The 21,564-nt window shown below is 36.6% G+C and overlaps 2 protein-coding genes across 2 annotated transcripts in view; one reads left to right on the top strand and one right to left on the bottom strand.

The window, feature by feature from the left end:
* Nucleotides 1-14,848, bottom strand: part of sgms1 (sphingomyelin synthase 1) — a 22,400-nt gene extending 7,552 nt beyond the window's left edge. Inside the window, exon 1 of the mRNA XM_015398158.1 lies at nt 14,739-14,848. The gene's annotated coding sequence lies outside the window, so the exon portion shown is untranslated. The remainder of the gene's footprint in view (nt 1-14,738) is intronic.
* A 2,096-nt stretch (nt 14,849-16,944) lies between these two features.
* On the top strand, nt 16,945-20,203 carry LOC107092394 (multiple inositol polyphosphate phosphatase 1-like). The gene is made up of 5 exons (XM_015386895.1): nt 16,945-17,506; nt 17,595-17,789; nt 18,121-18,218; nt 19,520-19,650; nt 19,771-20,203. The coding sequence occupies exons 1-5, from the start codon at nt 16,945-16,947 to the stop codon at nt 20,153-20,155; spliced, it is 1,371 nt and encodes a 456-aa protein (XP_015242381.1). The 3' UTR covers nt 20,156-20,203.
* The last annotated feature ends 1,361 nt before the right edge of the window (nt 20,204-21,564 follow it).

Here is a 21,564-nt window from a genome sequence, read left to right as displayed (position 1 = left end):
ACAGCTGCTGAAAAGAGAGCTTGGGAGCCTACTCCCTCGAAAAAAACAAGAGACTTGAAGAAGCTCCGCCACAACACAGATAAGCCAAAGATATCTGTGGCTCTTCCACAGAATATAGCAGAGTTAAGTTGACATTATCAGTATATAATTACGAACTGTCACAGCAAATCTATCTGCTTAATTTTCTAACATAGTCGTGCACCATAGCTTTAGTTCCTTGTTGTCCTTTCTCCAGCGTCACACAGCTTTATCATCACTCCCTCAAAACCCCGCCAGCTTTGCATCCAAAAATTCAAAATACATCTCTGCTTTGTGATTGGCCAGCCAGTTCTAGGGCCTGGGGCATTGATCGAGGCTAGACCACTAGCAGGCAAAAAGGATTTTTGCCGCTGGCGGCTGGGGCTAGTACACTAGGCTACAGCGGTACGCCTGTGCATGCTGCACACATCAGCCAGGAATATCAGCTCCCTCTGTCTGAAGTACAGCTTGACAATAAACACAGCTGACCAAAGCATCTGCTTCAACATCAAAGACATTTGGTTATAAAAGGTTATAAGAATTTTCAAAGAATAAAGAATCAAAGTATGGGTGTACTTCAAAGAGGAGGGTTGGGTGCTCTGTCTGGTTTTGTTTTTGCTACTTTTTACAACTGAATTCAGTTTTCTACCAATTATGCCACTGATTTGATAGTCAATTAATCTAAAATCCTTTGATTATTTAGGGAAAAGAAAAGAAAACAGATTTAGTGTTTAGTGTCATTAGGATGCTCGTCCTTCTTCACTAAGTTGGACGTTTGTTAACATTTCAGAATGATTTTCTGGATTATTGAACTGAGAGGGAAATCAAATTGAGGTCAGGCCAGCATCATCTTCTGAAATCTGAGAGCACTGCAAAAAGGAAAGTCTTGGGGAAAACAATATGCCACAGATAAAAAGAAAACGAAAAAATATATCCAATAAATACATAACATATCTACATGGTTATTTTAAAAACAACTAACATAAATTGGGCCAAAACAGTCCCTTTCGTTAGAAAGGTTGGGGAATATACAGACTAACAAGGAAAAAAGTTAACATGCTCATTTGACATCATCATAACTTCAACAGGAAGAAGCAGTCGTGTTGCAATGCACTGGAACATTGTTAGCGTCACTAATGATTGGTAAATCTATCGGTTCAACGAGCCTTATTTCCGTGCACAGCTGCATCTATCACTATGAATCCACTGTTTTTAAATGCTGGTTTGATCGGCTTTATATTTATTTATACTGTTAATTTTTGAAAAGCTGGGTTTTGTTAAGTCTAAGAGAAAATATCCAGCAAGACGACATTTTGAAATAAACATAATGCTCACATTTGTCATTAAGCTAAAACAGAGTATTTGAAATAAATGGTTTACAATAGGATTTTACACTTAGATGATATATTAATATATAGCTAAAACAGACAAAAAGAAATGTTAAAAATTCCTTGCTGAAAATTTCACTCCCACCAACTCCCTTTTAGCCGTATTTTCCCCTATCTGGTCAACAGCTGTGGACATAGAGATATATACGGAGACATCTGTTGCACATCATAGTGGTAGACGTGGGGCGCGGCTCGTCTAGCTCAAGGTTGCATGGTTGTGGAAGAAGTGAGGGTAATGTGGGGACAAGTTCTGATTGATCTGCAGCTACAGGAAGAGGAAACCGAGCCCATTAGGTGGAATGGTGAAGGGACAGATAAACCAAACAGAAAGGTTGAAGCTGAGCATTAGATCAGCCCCATCTATCAAACACTTGCGCCTTTGTGCAGCCAGATATGGCCAAAGCAGCTAAAAACCAGCCACCTGGACAGTTGGAAAAATTACAAAACTACACACAGGCACCTGATCCTTTGTCTGATTACAGATCTGCTCCATCAAACAGGTTCTGTTTCAACACCTCCAACTGTACCTGGCATCAGATTCGAAGTACATTCAAATGTTCATGTATTATATTACCACCAGAGATGGGAAAAAAAATGAAAGCATTAAACCTGCATTTCCTGAGACTTCAAACAGTATCACATACAAAGCCAGGCCAGCTGGCCCACAGCAGAAGGAAAGAGAGTGACGAGTATTTAATAAAGATAAAAAGAACGGCTATAAGCAATCTCTTCCTTCAGACTGTTACACGCCATAGATTAGCCATCACCGAGTCAGCTGTGAGAATGAACTTTGCTCGATGAATCAGCTTAAAGCTTGTTGTTAGAAATAATCTCTTACAAATGAATACAAAGATGGAAAAAACAGAATAATTCTCAACCAACAAACAACCTAAAACTAGAAATAAAAAAAAGAATATCTTGTGGATGTATTTTATCATTAAAAAATAGTCATGAAAATAAAGAAAACTCTTTGAAAGACTTTTGGTCTGTACTATCAGTTTCCCCAAAGAATCTCTTTGCAACATTTACAGAAAAAGAGACACCATGTTTATGCGTCATCTGACTTTGTGTATCCTCCCATGTTCCTCAGACAGATAAGGAGCAGAGAGCAGCTCAACTATTAGCTTACATTAAAAGCAAAAAAAAAAGAAAAAGGTTTATGACACACAATAAACTGAGAGCAAACTGAAACATGTCATGAGTGCAAATATCCGTGAGGCATATCAGAACAGAGAAGAAACCTGCTACATTAGCATAAAGGGTCAGATAGTGCTGTGGGAAAAAAAAAAGGGGGTTGGAAAGAAGAAACTGAACAAACTTTAACCGTTAGAAAAAGAGGAAGAGAGTCTAGAGTTAAGGGATACATAACAAAACTAATGTAGGTCAGGTATTACTGATGAAATGTAGTATTTTTACTCCGTACGACCCATAGGTCTATAAATCGGAAAAAAATATCAAGTTGGTACAAAAAAAAAATGATCAGAACAAATTAAATTTGTTTTTACCTTTGCACGCATATTACACTGGGAAAACGATCTAGAAATAAGTAAAAAATATCTTAAATTAAGTGTATTTATCATTATTTTGAGTAGGTAAATGAGATAGTTTGCTAATGGAATGAGTATTTTTACTCTTAAAATAAGATAATCTGATAATATGCACCTTGAAATAAGACAATACATTACAATATTTCCTTACTTTAAGTGTAAATTGTCTTGTTCCATTCTCAAAATGTCTCTTTTGACTCCTCAATCCAAGAACAAATGCACTTATTTTAAGAAAAAATGGCTTATCTAGATTTCAATTTTTTCCAGTGTACAAATCGCTCACACCTTTTCCACCATAATAAATATATACCCTGTTTTTTTTTTTTTACAATCATTAAACAATGGTCTACTAACACCAATGTATTGGTAACAGTAACATTAGGAACATAGTGCACATCAATTGAAGCAAAGTGTAATCATGCTCTAAATGCATCCAAAAACCAGAATTGGATAACCTGAATTTGATTCTTAAAACAGGCATGGTGAACAAAGACTAGAACAGATACGTTCAAATATTTGGAGTGTATTGGTCTGGCTAGGTTAGCAAAGCAATTACCTGTAACGAAATTTCAGATTGAGACTGGGAGAATCCTCATTCCTTACTATGTCTTTGTTTAGGGAAATTTAGCTCATAAAAAGGGAAATATTTATGTTTCTAAATATCCAGAAAATGTACAAATTGATAAGACTTAAAGATGACATGCGAGTGATTCTGAGCTTTAAACTTTATCATTCATTAAATTACATCGATATGCAATCTAAAGCATGGCGTCCTTTAAAGTTTCTGCCTTCAGAGTGACTTTGTGTCAAAAACAACTCAGAGCTGAGGGCAACTATGTGCTGTGTAACTAAAGCACACAAAGACGGGTCCTTATAAAGAACAGGGTTCTATTGTGTTATGTTTACACTGACTGACTTCTTCTTACATCACTGACATCATTCACTTGGACCCAGATGTTTACACTAACGGAGGAAGTTACGGTTTTCTCTTCTCAACCAAACTCCTAAAAGGTAACCTATGGACTTTACAAGGATAAACCTTCTTTCCCTTTCATCATTCTAGTCATCTACAAACACTTAGTATTCCGAGTGCTTAGTTATTATTTTTGTTGCATACATGACAATAAACCTGTTGATTATTTATTCTTCTTAAATCTTGAACACAAATCAAGAATCTAAACAGATCTGTCAAGTTGTAACATAATAAATACCAATCATGCATGTTGTACTCCAAGGTAGATCGCTGTTTGTATGAAACAAGCAGATAATTATCACTGTAAAAATGGTGAAACAAATTGCACTACCACTGTTATAATTTGGGACATCAGGGCAACAGTTCATCAATGTGACAGTAACACTGTCACACCATGTCCCCCCCGTGGTTTAGCAGATAGCACTGGACAGCCTTAAAACCGTTCAATGTGCAGTCAATAAAAACGTCTGAAATAAACGCCGCTCTGCTTTTTATTCCTAAAATACCTGACCTCAATTTGAGCTGAAAGTGGCACATCAATCACAGATATGTGGTCCAAAATTCCCTCTATAAATTCACCAGCTCCAGCACAATGACCCGAGAGGAGGAAAACTGTTTATCCCTCCAGTTCATCTTTTATCAGCTCCATTCTTCCATGTTTCTACTCAGACAAGCAGATTATTTAATGAAAGACCAGCCAAGCTAGATACATACATTTCCAAAAGATTAAGCGCTATTTCAGCATTTTGAAAGTCAACTTCTAAACTTTCAGCACCTCACTCCAGTCAGGAATTACATCTTTTTATTGCTTTCCTAATTTGTACATACTGTATATGTTCATGGTGTTAATTTTACTTTTCCATTTTTACAAACTAAATGTCAAGTAAAAGAAAACAAGAGGAAAGCATCTCATTTGCTTGAGAAGTAATTTTGCCTTCTACAAAAAGACCAGTAATGCAGAATAGGACTTCAGATGTTAGAAATGTCTCCGTTCTTTTATAGGAAATAACTCAAACAGACAGCGTACATCCCAGTTCTACCATCTTCAAGCAAATCTTTAAACTACTACAGAAAAAAACGGCCGTTTAGTCAAATACACGGCCGAGGTATTCTAGAGCAATTTAAAATCCCTAAAAATGCAACAGAAAACCCTGATAAATCTAAGGCAGCCCTCCTTACGCAACATTTGAGCTGCTAATTTTGTGAGTTTCTCCCGACGATGAGACTAGAAGTCACTTAATATATGGGAGGGTTGGTTTATTCCTATAGATAAAGGTGCACAATTATCTAATCTGGTCCAAGGAGTAAAAGTTAATGGTCCTACATGCTTTATTCACTGCGGTAGAGAACATTTCTTAAAACATTTTAAAGCTGGTCTGCGAACATAAAAACGACAGGCTCCAGGAAAAAAAGCTGGAAACCTTTAATATTCCATAAAAAGCAGAACAGAAAAAAAGACTCATTAAGAGATAAGCACTTTTGCCAACATTCACACATCCAAACCAAAACAGGTCAATCATTAAATATTTGTATTTCAGTCATCTTTGCTTTTTAACTCAAACAAAAGCTAATCCTGTCAAGTTATCTACATCCGACAGATCTTTAGTCAGACGACTATCAATCTCTGTCACATGTGTGATATTACCTCTACAGAAACCTGCTCTTAAAGCAAATAGGTCGTTCTCTCTCTGTGCAAATCATGTTCTGAACTCTCTTTCGGAAAACTAGTATCCTCTTTCAGTTTTTATTTCATACTGAGAACACTGACAATGGGCAAGGCGCAACACTCTCACCAGGATCCATTTACAGCTGGTATACAAACACTGCAAATATGATGTCAATATTGACATAACTGGGCCAGTCAGGTTTATGCGATGGACACTATGGTTACGAATTAACTCCATGTTTGCCTGTGACTCACACGGTAGGCCAGTCTTACCTTAAGAATGAGTTAAATGTACCTGTGGCAAGGTTAAGGAAGTCATACAGAAAATTCTGAGAAATGGAAAGGTCACATAAATCACTTTATTATTTATTATTACTTTATTGTTGTAAGATAAGCTGGGAATGTGTCACAAATCCAGAAGGATTTGTTTCTCCTCAGTTGCTCATCTCCCAGGAGCTTGGAAAATGTGTCTCAATGTTTTCTTTCGTCCTCTTTGTCAGACTGTTTCTTCAACCAGTTTAAAAGCTCCAGCAAAGCTAAAATTTCCCATTTGCGACTCTGCAACATGCGAGGAATTAATAATTCAGCCCTGAGCGTGTTTAAAGCCGAAATGTGGTTCCATTCACAGTTAAAGGTTGACGTGTGTGTTTCTTTAAGTCAAGGTGACAAAAACCTTTGAAAACAATCTGTTTGGGGGTAAAAAAAATAAAAATATCAAGTAAAAAGCTCAACCAGGGCACCAGACCCACATCAACTAATTACCTGTGGCTCCCAGCATCTGGTCGCCTTCCCATTGAAAACCTCCACGTTCCCTGGTAATGGCCTTGTCTAATACAAGATCAAAAAACCCTAAAGGACAGTTGAATGTTCTTACAATGGATAACCCAGAGAACACCACTGATTAACTAGTCTTAGTTTAGTTTTATTTTCCCAACCATTGAATGCAACAGATTCTCACAAGATATAACCTTGTTTAAAAATCCCATGAGATCTACCTGCTTCTATTCTAAAACAACTTGGAGTTGGTTGTGAGTAGGGTTCAAAAATGTGATAAGAGAAATGACCCAAACTGAATATGTTATCTTAAGAAAATGAGCGCTGAGGTTTGCAACCCTAGGATTGGATCTTTTGTTTTGTACTTATCTTTAGTCAAAATGCAGTGAGGAAACACAAGACCAGGTTTACTGCAAAGTAAAACACACAAGCTACAGTATAATTATACCACAAAACTTAGCTTGATTAATAGATAAATGGTCTTTTTATTATTTAGATACACAATAAGCATCATAAAATGACAGATTCCCAACAGCCAGACCTTCTGCTGACAGAATGAAATATAAAACATCCCCTGAAGCTTCCTCAATAACTTTAAAGTACATCAAACCGCCTCTCACTGTTCAGTTGCACGCTGCTCCAAAACATGATAAAAATAGGCTGTCACACGGGGGCACTATGTGCAGCAAATAATTAGCCATACAATATTTAGTCAACCGTCTTATCATATCAACCATTTTAAACATGGAGCTTTATCTTGAGAGCGTCACAATGATGTTTGTTTTCCAGTGGAACTTTTATAGGGTTGATAACAGGTTGATATCAGGTTACCAGATCTACTTCTGACAAAAGTTAGCTTTTAGTGACAATAAAAGAAGCTATGTGTTAAGTATCTATTACAGGTTTATAAAGTTACAAAAAAGTCCTTATGCATTTACTAGAAATTTTAACTTATATTTTTTATGTTTTTATGGTTCTGAGTTTCTTTAGCCATACTCTATTCACTGAATAGTCGTACGTTCTTTAACTGCAAAAAAACCTACCTTCCCTGAAGAGGAAATACTATTATATGCTGATTCATTCACAAGTGTTGTAATATCTCAATACTCACAGTGACTAACATACATGTGCTTCTAAACTTTCCACTGAACTCAGAATAAAATGATTAAAACAAACATGTGAAAATCAAACGTAAACCCAAACAGAAAACTGGTCTGCACAGCGTCTTGCACGGACATGCTGGTTTTTAAAACCTTCTCCCTATTGATTGAAGTTGGCCCCCCAGAAGGATTCCTAGGCTGCTGAATGATATTTTATTTTCCAAACACTCCCTTTTCCCACAAATTCTCAAAGGAACAAGAGGCGTAAACTAAGCACTCAGGCATGGCGTTGCAAAAATGCACGAATCTCTTTCTGTTGCAAACCTTTAAAAAGACACAGAACTAAGGTCTTACTCAAGCAAAACAGAGGACGGACGCAGGGCGTGGTTTCCTTCAACTCGCTGTTGGATTTCATGTACTTTTATTTTTTAAGCAGTCCTTGAATAAAACAATACCACACACTGAGTTTTGTTTTGTTTCATTTTTTTTTTATTCGTCAAAGAGAAAGGGAGTTTCCAACCACGACCGCAGATTCAAAGCAGTTTGGGAACTTTGGAACCCTTATTGTATTTGTTAAATCATCCCCTTTAAGTTTGCTGATTGAAATTCAACCAGGCTTAATTTAGGAACCTGAAGTACGATGGAGCTTGGTTTTAAAGTCGTCCAACATCATTTATTCAGCTATTTAGTTCCAGTTGTTCTGTGTGAAGCTGTTAATGAGAACAAATTCTGGAAAACTGCACCTTTTCTTTTACTTTGTATAGCCACAGATTAAAAGAAAATGCTTAATGTTTAATTTTGTCACGCTCTTAGTGTTGCCTTTTTTCCTCTAACTCACAACAAATAAATCAAATCTGATCATACAGCTGTAGATGTGGGCATGCATTTATATTTAAGTCAACGTTAAATAAGAGAGAAAACTTATTTGACAAGATTAGGGCTACAACTAACTAATATTTTGCCCTTCGATTAATCTGTTGATTATTTTTTGATCAATTATAATTGTTTAGCAAAACATTTTTCTGCATAATTCAACCAGGTGAAAGTAAACTTTTCCACTTGCATATTGGAAAAGCATAGTGACAGACGATTTTAGAGTCTCTAAAACATGCCTTACTTGATGACTATTTCAATAAATGATTATTAACGAATCCAACTAATTGTTTTAGCCCCATTTACAATATCTAAACTAAGGATAAACGTAACCTGTCGTTAACGTGTACCTTCTCAAGACTTACTCTGTTATTAGACAGGTTTAAAAAACTTCAATAAGAGTACATTTTGAATTCAGTCAAAAGCAACAAAAAAGAGCAAAAGGTAAATAAGGAATTATTCAGAACCTTGGAAGCGTTTGATTGGAGAATTACCCAGTTTGGTTTAAAACAGCTTGGACAGCAGAGCTGGACTATTAACATGCTGGATTAACATTCTTTTATTTTCTGCATATAAAACATTGACTGACATCTTAACTCAATGTAGTTTGACGTTAATCCTAAATACAGACATGATATTGTTCTGAAAAACAAGACAAAAGCCTTTAAAGCCCTACTCGCCTCCTAGGCAACAAAAATAAAACTGGGACATCATGTGACCAGCAATAAAGCTGCATGTGTTTCTAATTATGGTGGAGACAACATGGAAGCTTCTGGTTGGTTTGAGGAGACCTCCTACTCCAAACATCCCTAATCAGCGATTAATAAAAAAAAAGATCAAAGCCATCAGGGTGGCAGTGGGAACCTGCTCCAGTACTGGGGATCAGTTATACACACTGATGTCAAATTAATTCTTAATGCATAAAAAATAAGCATTTGGACCCAAATGAGACTATTACCTTTAAAATGTCAACTTTAAATCAATTAGTAGGACAAATACGAGGCAATTAGATGTCTGTAGACATACATTTTATGTGTTTATAATAAAAGGAGTTATTTAGAATAGGAATTAATCAATTAACTCTAATTGTGCAATTATAAAAAAAAACAATTACTGATTATTACCTGGGATAAAGGTAAGGCTGGACGATATGGCCGAAACTTCTATCATGATATACGATATAATTCTGATAATGATATAAAAACAAAAACAACAACAAAAAACTTGAAAGCCAGCCAAGATCGACCCCAACAGATACCTGTGCCGACTTAGGAAAATGACTTTTCCTCAACTATAAAACTTTTCCAATGTAACATTTTAGAAATTATTGTTTGAAAAAAAAAAAAAAAAAAATCCAGCTATTTTTACATAAAACTAAAAGATAAACAAATGAAATGAAGATTAAATCAGGTGATTGTCTCTCTCTCTCCTCATTGTTTAGGCCAAGGCTTCTTGCCTCTTTGACAGTTTTTCTGTTATATGTTTAAAATGATAAACACAGCTTACCCTAAAAGTCTCTGTTCACGAATCCCTCTAATAAATTATAAAAACAACTCATATCTATCCCAGAAAAGTGCAAAGTAAAGACCCCGGCAGTTCTGAAACGTCTACATATGACAAATTGTTATTGGCACTAAAGTAGGGCTGCACAAAACTAACTTTTGCTAAAAAAGAAAAACTGGCTTTTATTTCCATCATCCCCTCTGAGACGTGACCTTATTTTAAAGGGCAATGACTGCTCAACTCTTCTAATTCGACTGTAAGCTGCACGGCCAGCTGTTGCTTGTGAGCAACATTCATCAGACGCTAAAAGCGGAGACATTGATCGGACGGCTTGTGCTAGGTACAGGGAATTTTTCGTCTCCTTATCGTGGCAACTTATGTTGTTGCTATAATTGACCCTGTTGGAGCAATGGCCTATTGCTGAGCAAAGCCTACAGCTGCAGCCACAGACTCCATGTCTGCAATGCTCACGTAGCAAATGTGTTGCTAACGCTATAACTATCCAGTAAAATGCAATTAAACGGCATTTCAACAATACTCAATAAAATTATGGTCGCACGGTTTGTAGGATTTTTTTTTTTGGGAGGGGGCAGTCATATGAAAAGTGCTGTAGGTGTTTAGGGGAAGCAAAGGAGCTAAATATATTAAATATATGATAAAGGTAAATATCTGCTTGCAATTCTTGCAATATTAATATCGGTTATCAATATTAGCCCAGATTTTCATATCAGTGCATCCTAATCATTCAAGTTGGAAAACATGCATTTGATATGAAGTATAAATACCAGACAATCATAATATTTAGCAGTTCTAAGATGTGTTTTACACAGAATATTACACATGTTCTGCTCTTTCTGCAGTAACACTGAAACAAGAATAAACTAACACTGTTTAGTATGGCCTGAGCTACATTTCATTTCATTTAAATAAAAACACCATACGCTGTAGGCAGGCCAGATTTCTAATTTTATTTTGCCCCATTAGTAGCGTTATCTGTTTATTCCCTGGCCGGTTTTCAGCCTCATCCCTTGGATGTTGATATTACTCATTCCCAGCCACGTCAACATATGTCAGTCATTGTTTATTCTTCAAGCAGACCTGTTGGTTGAGGCTCTGAATTTCACGGCAACTTCGTTTTTATTTCTAAACTCTAATTAGCAACTGTTAAGGATTTAAAAACAGATGTTTACATTTATTATTTGAGAAGAAGGCAGAAAGAAGCTTACATACTTTTTTTTATCTGCCCTCTCAACTTGTTTCGATAAAGTTCATACACCCACAGCAGGCATTCGTGAGAGTCTGTGCCTTTCCCCAGGACGCTTTGGTACGAGAACTGGAGAGGAAGAGAACTATGTACACCCTGCAGAGCTGGGGCCACAAAACAAGAGCCTGTTTAAAACTAAATATTACAATTCCTTTAGAGTTTTTAAAGTGATCTAGAGCCGATAAGGATCTAAGGCTGATTCAGGATGACCAGGTTTAATAGTTCTAACTGGGCGATATATCTAAGTCAATGTTTGGCCAAAACAGAGGTTGTCAACTGACAAGTTTTCCAGAGCTGAATCACACAGACCACAGACAGCTCATTGTTTCCACCAAAACCGCTGCTGTGCCACGCTAGTCCAGTGCACCCCTCTCACTTCCTCGCTGGCTGGGAGTCAGACATAATTTGGGATGGCAATGCTGCTTTCAGTGCAAAAGGCTGGATACAGAGACAACAATAACCTCTTTTTCACATTTGGCCCTCTTGACACTGACCGCCAGTGTCATGTGCATGTTTCAATCTGCTTTCTCATTGCTTCCCTTTATTAGACACACGACTATCTATTTGTTCAGATAACTGTCTCCTTCAACTGATCTAGCTTTGTCAGTCTACACTGGATTTCTTTGCAGCCTCTTGGAAGAAACCACAGACAGGTTGTTATAACAACTAATTCACTTTGAGGCATTGGTCCTCTAAGAGGACAGGGCACATTCAGAGCTGTGGGGAGAAAACAGCTTTATCAAACTAACTGATTTTAAAGAAATTATGTCAAAATGCATGACCCTGGTGCTAATGTTATTGGTTGGAGAAATTGTTAGAATATTAAAGTGAGGTTCTGGTGTATTATGTAATAGTAACAGAGAGAATTAGAGAGGAAATGCATTCAAGAGAAAGGATGCTTTGCATATTACAGTCATTTAAACAAATTACCTTGGCAAACAGCACCAGTGCAAACTGCACTGCAATACATCTATGCACCGTTTCTTTATGAGGAAACTTTTCATTGTTTCTCTAATCAAAGGAAATTTAAAGCTTGTTATTATCAGTAGGTCTGAGGTGGTGTTTTTGTTCTATTTACAAGATCTATAATTGCAACAATGGCTGCTCTTTTCCTTAGCAAAGAAGAAAAATCTTCTTATTTATCATCAGGTGCAGGTTTCAGAGACAACCTGAATAACAAAGTAAATACTCAAAATCACTGAGTTATTTTTATTATTTACTTGTTGTCATAGCAAGAGCATAACATCAAACTTTTGTTTTTGTTTTTTTGTTTTTTTTAGGATTCAACTTTAAGATTAACTTTGAAAAAGCAGAACACTTTTTCCCCCCTTAATGACAAAAGATTCCTTATTAGTGTTTTTAATTGTTAAAGAAAAAAATCCTTTGGTTTGGGAGTTTCCCTATTTGCTGACTGAAGGTGTTTTAGATGTCATTAAGGTTTATTTGCACCAGAACTCATTAAAGAAAACCTGAAAAATGTCTTTATGGAAAAATTAAATAAAAAGAAAACAATTAATATATTTTCCATGCGGTAATCTCTTTCTAAATGCTGTTAGTTATTATTGATACACAAATAACTCTAAAACTTATTATTTAAAAACGCAGCTGCTTTCCTGAATTTCAAACAGGATCCGACCAACTGTGTGTGCCCATTTTATTACATTTGTGTTATAAAGATTTATTACAATGCAAGGATACATTTCATTATCTATTTATGGTATTTTTAATTATTTAGTTTACTGTTTTAAGAAAGAAATATTAGAGAAAATTTGTTTAAATATTTATTATTTAAACTGTAAAATTCAAAACTTCTATCAAGGAACCTGGTGCAACATCTTTACCATTTTTATGGAGTTAAATTAGGAGAAAGATTGAAAAGAAATGAATAGAATAAAAATCAGCTTTTGCACATCAGACTTTATAGAAAAAAGAAATAGGCAAAGGTCAATGCAAGTGTAAATAGTTAAGAAATAGCCTCTAAGATTCAGCTAGTTATATGACAATATTAATGTTATAATTTAGAGCACTTCGCTTTTAATCTGCAGGTTTACCAGTGGTTCCTAGAATTTCTAAAAGTAGAATGGGAGGCAGATCTTTTAGTTATCAGGCTCCAACTACCAGTTTTAGTTTGTGATGCAAACACCCTGTCTACTTTTAATGGTAAGCTTAAAACTTTCCTTTTTGATAAAGCTTATAGTTTAAGTGGCTCAGGTTATCCTGAGCTATCTCTATAGTTATGCTGCTATAGGCTTAGACTTCAGGAGGACATAGGGAACACTATTTCATCATTTTGCTTCATCTCTATTCCTCCACTCTGCATAATCAGTCAGTTCAATCTCTAACGTTATGCTCTCTCTGTTTTTTCTCATAGTATCTTTGCCTCGTCTGTTCCTGTTTGGCTGGGACACCACCATGGAGAGAAATACCAGCTGTGCTACTGCCATCAACACCTGTGTTTATATAGATGTTTTTTCCAATGTAGTCCTGTTTCTCTGACTGTGACTGGCTGGATGTGCTCTTTTCATCCTCTGATATGGGAGTTGGTTCGGAGCTTTTCTGCCTGGCTTTTTGTATCACTGCTTCTATCTCCTTGAACCCCAGTCGGCCTCGGCAGATGGCCACTCACACTGAGCCTGGGTCTGCTGGAGGTTTCTTCCTGTTAAAAGGGAGTTTTTCCTCTCCACTTTCACTATAAGCATGCCTAGTGTGAGGGATTGCATCTGAGTCAATGAGTCGATGCAATCAACCGGTTTTCCTTAGATAGAAAACTTTGAATCAATCAGACTATATGATCTGTGCCTTGTGAATTGGTGCTATATAAATAAACTGAACTGAATTGAATAGGAGTCTCTCAAAGGTGTAATCCAACCTATTTTTAGTCGTCCTTCTCTCTGAAGTACCTTTTTAAAACCTCCAAACAAATCAGTCACTCTTCAACAAACACACACCTGTAAGATTTCTAAAGTCATAGTTAATAGGAGCCTGCCTACTTGTATTAAAGACACGGATCCACTTCACAATCACACAATCGGACGTTGTACCGGAGCTTACAGACTCACTGATCCATCTAAAAATAGACAGCAAAGCTGGAGTCTTCCAGACCACAGCTAGCATGATACCTTTTAGTGCAGAATTACAGCAACAAATGATGGCATCTTAGCTATAGCCACCTCTTGCTCGACCATCATAACCCACAAACCCATACGTGGTGAAAACGTCAGTGTAACTGCGGTGAAACGGGCTTTGGCCTCTCTAGGGTCGGGATTACACATGATAACGGAGATGTTTTTTTCTTTCGGCAGCTGTTGAAATGTTTCTAACCCCCAACCAAGGCCATGGGTGAGCGTTTGGTTAGCTTATGCGATGCCTGCGTTTAAATATATCGCTCTGGTGTGGTTTAGGGGTAAACTGACGGCCATATGCTACAAAATAAGGCGTAGTTGTTCCAACAGTTTGTGATACCTTAGGAGTTTTCACAATTACTGACAGCTATACCTCGACACGACTTATCTTCTAAAGCAGACCCCCCCCCTACACACACACACATACACAGAAAACCTCACAGGATAGCTATCGTTTGTCTTTCCACAAAACAGTGTCAACATTTGGCCATGTAAATGAAATTATCTTACCTTTGTAGTTTCGAAACGCTTATCAAAACGCCCAGGCACCCTAGTAGCTGTATTGAGGAGCTCTCTCTCTCTCTCTCTCTCTAAGTCTGTTTTCAGGCGGTTCGAAGGAGGCGTCATGCCTGTTGCCTTCACGTCCCGCCGAAATGTAGGATTTTCTAACTACTTTGCTACAGAATTTAGCAAAAAAATATAATGTTCAGGGGTTTAATTCATTTATAACCAAAATAACAAAATACACGTGATAAACGGCCTTAATATGTTTCTTTGTTTTCATATATAAAGGCACTAATGGATATTTTAGTCTTCTGAAAATGAATTACACGTGGAAGTTTGAAACACTTGGAGCCGCCTGCTGGTGCAGGATGAAATTGCCCCTAAATAATTAGATATTTACATACACTGCATAAAAGTTTTCTTATTATTATTCTCAGTTTTAAAAATATTATTATCATTAACAAAATGTTTATTTATATTTATATAAAGTTTATTTAATTATTTATGCAAATTGATGGTTTTATTTTAACAATACAATTGATGCTCCTGGTATTTCTCCTGACATTCAGTGGTATGTAATACTCATTATGTTATGCTCTTTAAGACGTCTTTCAGATGTCTTAAGCTTTATTTTCCTGTCACTAAAGGAAGCTTGTGTGTTTAGATTATTAGATTATCATTTTTTTATTTTTTTATTTATTTATTTTTTTAACAGTGAATCTTAAGGTTGATTTCCATAAGATACATTCAATATCACATACTGTCCTGGCCTCTCATCCTACTTCTGGCTGGGGATATTAGATTCATATAAAGATGTATGAAAATTGGCACTCCCAACCTCATTAGAATCTAATAGTCATCTTCCTATAAATTTCACATAATGAGCGCAATTTTACCTCCCTCCCCATCCCACACTAATGCAGCAGCACACCGCATACACATTTAATACACCTTCACTCCCATTCATATTATAAAATATTAATGCTTATTATTATTATTCTAAGCTCAAAGTGATGTTGGCACCTTACAAGAAATATTTTTTTTTTCTGTGAAAGTTGTTTTTAATGCTATTAAGAAGAGCAATTTCCCAGGTTGTAATTTCTCTAAAGTGCCACATTTTGGACTAATAACACCTAAAAAGCTATAAAAAAAAAAAATAATAACCTAGATATTATTGCATTACCCTCATCATGTGTGGAGTTTGTTTATTTCATGTTTATAGATATTTACTATTAACTTCACCATCTATGATGCAAAAGTTAGGGGTCACATATCCACAAATGTGTTGTCTTGAGACGCTCTCTAACAATGGCTGATTAACACTAATGCTGTGCTTCATTTATGTACTTCCAAGGTCGGAAATTTGATTAGGGAATGGCATCACTCAAAGGTTAGCCATTTTCTAACAGCAGTTCTGAAAAAAAGTATAAAAGTATATGTCAATGTATACATACATATTTATAAGCCACCTAGGATTTGCAATACAATTTTCAAACATTTTATATTCGGACATATTGTACTTGCTAAATCTACAAATCCTATTTTGTTGGTATTCCTCTGCACTTATCAATGAGTTTGAATGCAGGGCAGCCATATTGGATTTTGAAGTAGAGGGCTTGTGAATCCTCTGATTTTTGCAGCCCCTGAAATTCTCTCTGCAGGGCTATTTTATAACATAAAAAATTCTGATCTGGAACTTGAAAAACCATTGAAATCATGAAATTCACAACCCCTGGACCCTGAACTAAGCAAACAATTGACTTCTAAATGATACACACCAGGAAACTGTTGAAAGAGGCAGGGTCATTGCAGCTAACTGAGAACTTCAGAAGCTGATTATAGGTGTGGAGTGAAAAGCATAAAAACAAAGGGGAAATGAGATCATTTGAACTATTTGTGGCATTTTCCAGAAAAAAATAATAACATCAATTAAAAATAGAGACTAAAGTGTTTTATTATAGAATTAAAAAACCTTGGATAAACAGCATAACAAAAATAGAAAAATATTTGATTGCCTGGCCATACTAATGCATGTCATTTTAAATTGCATTTCCTACAGAGTGATATTAAGCTTTGCATAGAGGAAAGCATATTTGGTTAAGTTCTGTCAGGAAATAAAAGTCAACAAACTGGATTGGACTTTGCTCAGTTCATCAAACAGGAGCTTCTGTTATTAAGAGCAGCTTTCAAATCTACTAGCAGGTCTTTCACGATGGCTCTTCTTTTTTACCTTTTTATAATCTTGTGCTGTGCTGATCACCATGTGACGCTTAAGGATGAGGAAGGCATACCCCTCATCGCCAAGTATTTCAATACCAAAGGGAGGTATGAAGAAGTAAACCCAAATCTCAGACAGGACATACTCGCTGTAAACAGAACTATTTTGGAGCCTCCTTTTCTGGAATGTCAGGAAATCCATCTGACGGCCATCATAAGACATGGGACAAGGTATCCAAATGCCAAGGACGTCAGGAAGATGCAGCAGCTCCACGATATCATCCTTAACAATTCTACTGGTAAGCAGAGTTGGCTGCGTGAGATCCTCACCCAGTGGACGATGTGGTACACCGAGGACATGGACGGCAGACTGGTCCAGAAAGGTGTGCAGGATCTGAAGCATCTGGCTGTCAGGCTGGCAAAGCTGTTTCCCTCAATGATTTCCGAGGAGAAACTTCGAGGTGGACTCATCAAGTTCATAACAAGCTCCAAGCACAGATGTGTAAACAGCACGTTGTCCTTCAAAGCAGGACTGACAGAGATGTGGGCCATCAAAGGTACTAACATGATGAAAAAACTATAGAATGTTTTTTTTTTACTCTAATAATCTTTCTCAGAACAACCTTATGCTTTCTGTCCATGCAGATGTGGAGTTTGGCCATGAAGTAAATGATACTCTGATGAGGTTCTTCAACCACTGCACCCGGTATGTCCAGGAAGTAGATCAAAACCAGTCAGCTGTAACAGAGGTGCAAAAGTTCAAGCAGGGTCTGGAAATGATGAGGGTTCAAGAGAAGATTGCACAGCATCTAGGAGTCTCGTCCAGTCTCCTCACATATGGTTGTATCCATGTTTTAACCTTTTACATACAGTCTTGTCATTTACTTTTTTTTTATTTCATCATTGGCTACCTCTCCTTTTGATTGCGGATCTCCATTATGTTTCACCATATTGTCATTAATAAATTAAGCATTTAAATAAAACTAGTCAATATCACAAAGCTACAGATTGTGGACACATTGCTTAGAACACTACTAGGTGAAAGTATAAGAACTAATTCCTGTTTGAGGCTTTACAGATTACAGTTATAAAAACTTCCTCTTTTGGTGTAGATTTGAGATCACTGTCTGCACAGCTTACATGACTAATCTCCTGTGTGTTTCACTTGCAGATTTGGCAGAGGCTGCATTTTTCTTGTGCACTTATGAATTTGCTGTCAAGGCAATAAACTCCCCCTGGTGTCAGCTCTTTGATGAGGATGATGCAAAGGTTGGAGTCTTACTCTTAGGATATAGCTACAGTTACGCCTATCTACTTTGCTAAAATCTATAGACCTAAAAGTTTTAATTTGAGCAGAATAAAGAGAAATCTTTACCAAAAATCTTAAGGCTAGTTTGAATTGTCAGTCAGCCCAGTAGTGGACTGATCTCACCCCATGACTCACCACTCTCCCCTAAGCTCAATATACATATATCACATATATATCAAATCCTATCAAATGTTTTTTTAACGATACTTAGATCATCATTAGATCATTCATAAATGCTCCACCCTACATCTTTCAAGTTTGGGGAAACAAAAACTGATTTTTCTGTGTTGTATTCCCATTCTGATGTAAAATATTAACTTTCATGGTTATTATTGTCCCTTTTATGGTTCTTTGCTTTCCCTGGAACACTTTACCAGGTCAATCTTTTTAACTAGGATTGGATATGATAGACCGCTCAAAACTGCATGTTCCCTCATGGTGTGGTGGTTTAGCCTCTGACTGCTATGAGAGCTACCCAATTTTAAACCGTTGTTGTGGCAGGATGGGCCTCTGGTGTAAAACTTTGCCAAATGAAAGTGTCTTTCTGTGGCAAGTCAGTTTCATTTACACCACTAGTTGTGACTGTCAGGTTGGGTGGAGGTTGGTTGAGGACTCAAATGCAGAGATGAGTTTTGCTGATTTAACGAGAAAAGGCAACAGAAATCTAAAACTAGGAGGTCATGGGAAAACAGAGATTAAGAAAAAAGAAGTCACAGAACAGGAGGTAAAAATATGGGAGACAGAAACAATGGGAGGACTAATTATCTGATAGGGAGCAGGTGTAGACAGAAGTAACTAGGGAAAGGAGGGGAAAAGGAGAAAGGAGACCGGCACATGGGGCAACAGAGAGCAACTGAAAAAAAAAACACTGGTTAAATATAACACAAAATGGAAAAGAAACCAATGAACAAGAAAACAGAGAATAATATAAAGTGGAACTGGAAACTAAAAAAGAAACTCAAACAATAATCCACATAGGGCACAACCACGACAGTGATACTACAATCTAGTGCCATAACTTGCCTCCAGGGACCTGTTCCATAAAGTGGGATAAATCACAACTCAGAATAAGTTTCCAGGTAAATCTCTACACTTTTCAGGTCTTTATTTGTAAATTAACGTGCTTCTCCCAGTATTAATGTGCTGGATGTAAAACGAAGATAAAGGGTTTCCATTACCTTTAAAAAGTGCTGTAAAATATGAAAGATCTACATTCTGTCTTCAATATAAGGCTACATGGGATTTTTCTGCTGCGAAACAGGTTATGGAGTATGCGAGCGATCTGAGGGAGTTCTGGAAAAGAGGCTACGGTCATGACATCAACAGCAAATCAAGCTGCATTCTCTTTCATGACCTGTTCAGTCGACTGGATAAAGCAGTTAGCGAGACCAAGTAAGAGGACGTTTAATCCCCTGTTTTTCTACTGGTTGCTAACAATCACAGACATTTTTCATCCTCTTATGTAATCGTAACCCATTTTCACTGTTGCTTGTTTGCCCCTGTGGCCTTCAGGTTATGTCAGAAGGTCAGTGAACCGGTAACTGTCCAGATCGGCCACGCAGACACCCTACTGCCATTGCTTACCCTGCTCGGCTTTTTCAAGGACACCGTCCCCCTGACATCAAACAACTACGCCTCACAGACTCAACGCTCTTTTCGTACCAGCCACATGTTGCCCTATGCTGCCAATTTCCTCCTGGTGTTGTATGACTGTGGAGAAGGAGATATAAGGCTGCAGCCTGTATTAAACGAAAAGCCTTTGACCTTCCCTGGTGTGACTGATCCACAGGCCTCAGTGCCGCTTTATGAGAATGTCCGAAAGCGCTACCAAGACCTGCTTAATGGCTGTGACTTTGAGACTGAATGCCAACTGCTCAAAGATCCTGCTGAAGTTTAAGACCTAAATACAATGTCTTTAATTTCTTTTCAGTAAGATAATTTTAAAATGTTTATTGAAATTGAAATAGTCTGAACCAAACTGGAAAGAAAGCAGAGGGTAAAAAATTAATACATGTATTGTAAATGTTGTACTTTATTAGGGGTTTTGCAGTGTTTTTGTTTTATATATATATATATATATATATATATATATATATATATATATATATATATATATATATATGCTCTTAAGTACATTTAATTGTTTCATCACGTTGCAGAATATGGTAGAATTTAGGAAGAAAAAAATAGATCATGTGATCTAAGGATTTGCTAAGCCTATCTGTTCTTACCTGCCCAGGCCTATATGGTACACCTCTCAGTGTTAAAGCAACGACGTGCAACTTTTGACCTAAGTATAATTTGAGATATATAATGGATTTTTGAGGTCACTACTCACCACTTGGAGTGTGTCAATGATTCGTGCAGGCTGCCCTTCAGAAAAACTGGCCATGTAGTGTGAGAGGATCGGATACAAAAAACCCGATAACTCTACTCTGCTATCAGATTATAAAACACAGTGGAGGCTGTATGATTTTGTAACACTGCAGTGTTCACAGTCGCTTAAACCTGTAAGTTGTGATTAACCCCTTTATCATCCAAGTTACTATTTTTCAGTAACTTTGATATAAAGAACACTTTGCAACAAATAATGCAAATCTTCAGGTCAAATGTGGTCTGCAGGGTCCACCATTGTGTTAAAGCTGATGTAAAACTGATTCATAGTAATATAATGCTGCCTACGGTGTATATCTTACTGTGAATTAACTTTAAAAAGTTAATAATTGAAGATAAAAACTTAATAAGCTCATTTCTAAAAGTTAAAAAGCTAATTGAATAAGTTAATAAGCTAAGCTAAAAAGTCAAGAAAAAGTAAGTTTCTGTTTCAACATTAATTTTCTGAGGGTTGTTGTACCAAAAACTTATGCTATTTTCTTTCCGTAATTGTTTTCTTTTTCACCATAGGGAGGGTGACTGTTCTTGGTCAGTTCATTGACCTTGATTTTTTTTTTTTTTTTACCATAAAAATACTTTTTTAATTTCACAAATCTAATAAGGTCTTTTTCTGTCTTCTGATAATACTCTAAAGTTGAAATTTTGAATGTCAAAGTATTTCCCTGAGTGCCCTATAAAGGGTTAACAGTTACACAAAAGGTTTACAGATAACCTGAAATCCTACTGGTAATTGTAATATTACTGTATAATATAAGCATAAGTGATTTTGATTTTATTATATTTAAGAATATTATATAATTGGCAGTTAATACATCATTGTTGCTCATCATGAAGTTATCATACTCAGGCACATATTTGCTTCCTTGTGGATCAGATTTAAAACTCAGTTAATTTTCTTGTCATTCTTATATG

This window comes from Cyprinodon variegatus, unplaced genomic scaffold (assembly GCF_000732505.1).
Source record: "Cyprinodon variegatus isolate N-32 unplaced genomic scaffold, C_variegatus-1.0 Scaffold1, whole genome shotgun sequence".
NCBI classification, from domain to species: Eukaryota; Metazoa; Chordata; class Actinopteri; order Cyprinodontiformes; family Cyprinodontidae; genus Cyprinodon; species Cyprinodon variegatus.
This window is presented reverse-complemented; position numbering and strand designations above follow the sequence as displayed.

Excerpts from the sequence above, each read along its gene's own strand:
- LOC107092394 (XM_015386895.1), top strand. The coding sequence starts at position 16,945 with ATGGCTCTTCTTTTTTACCTTTTTATAATCTTGTGCTGTGCTGATCAC. Across the intron at positions 18,219-19,519 it reads TTGATGAGGATGATGCAAAG|GTTATGGAGTATGCGAGCGA; the intron begins GTTGGAGTCTTA and ends GCTGCGAAACAG. Across the intron at positions 19,651-19,770 it reads AAAGCAGTTAGCGAGACCAA|GTTATGTCAGAAGGTCAGTG; the intron begins GTAAGAGGACGT and ends TGTGGCCTTCAG.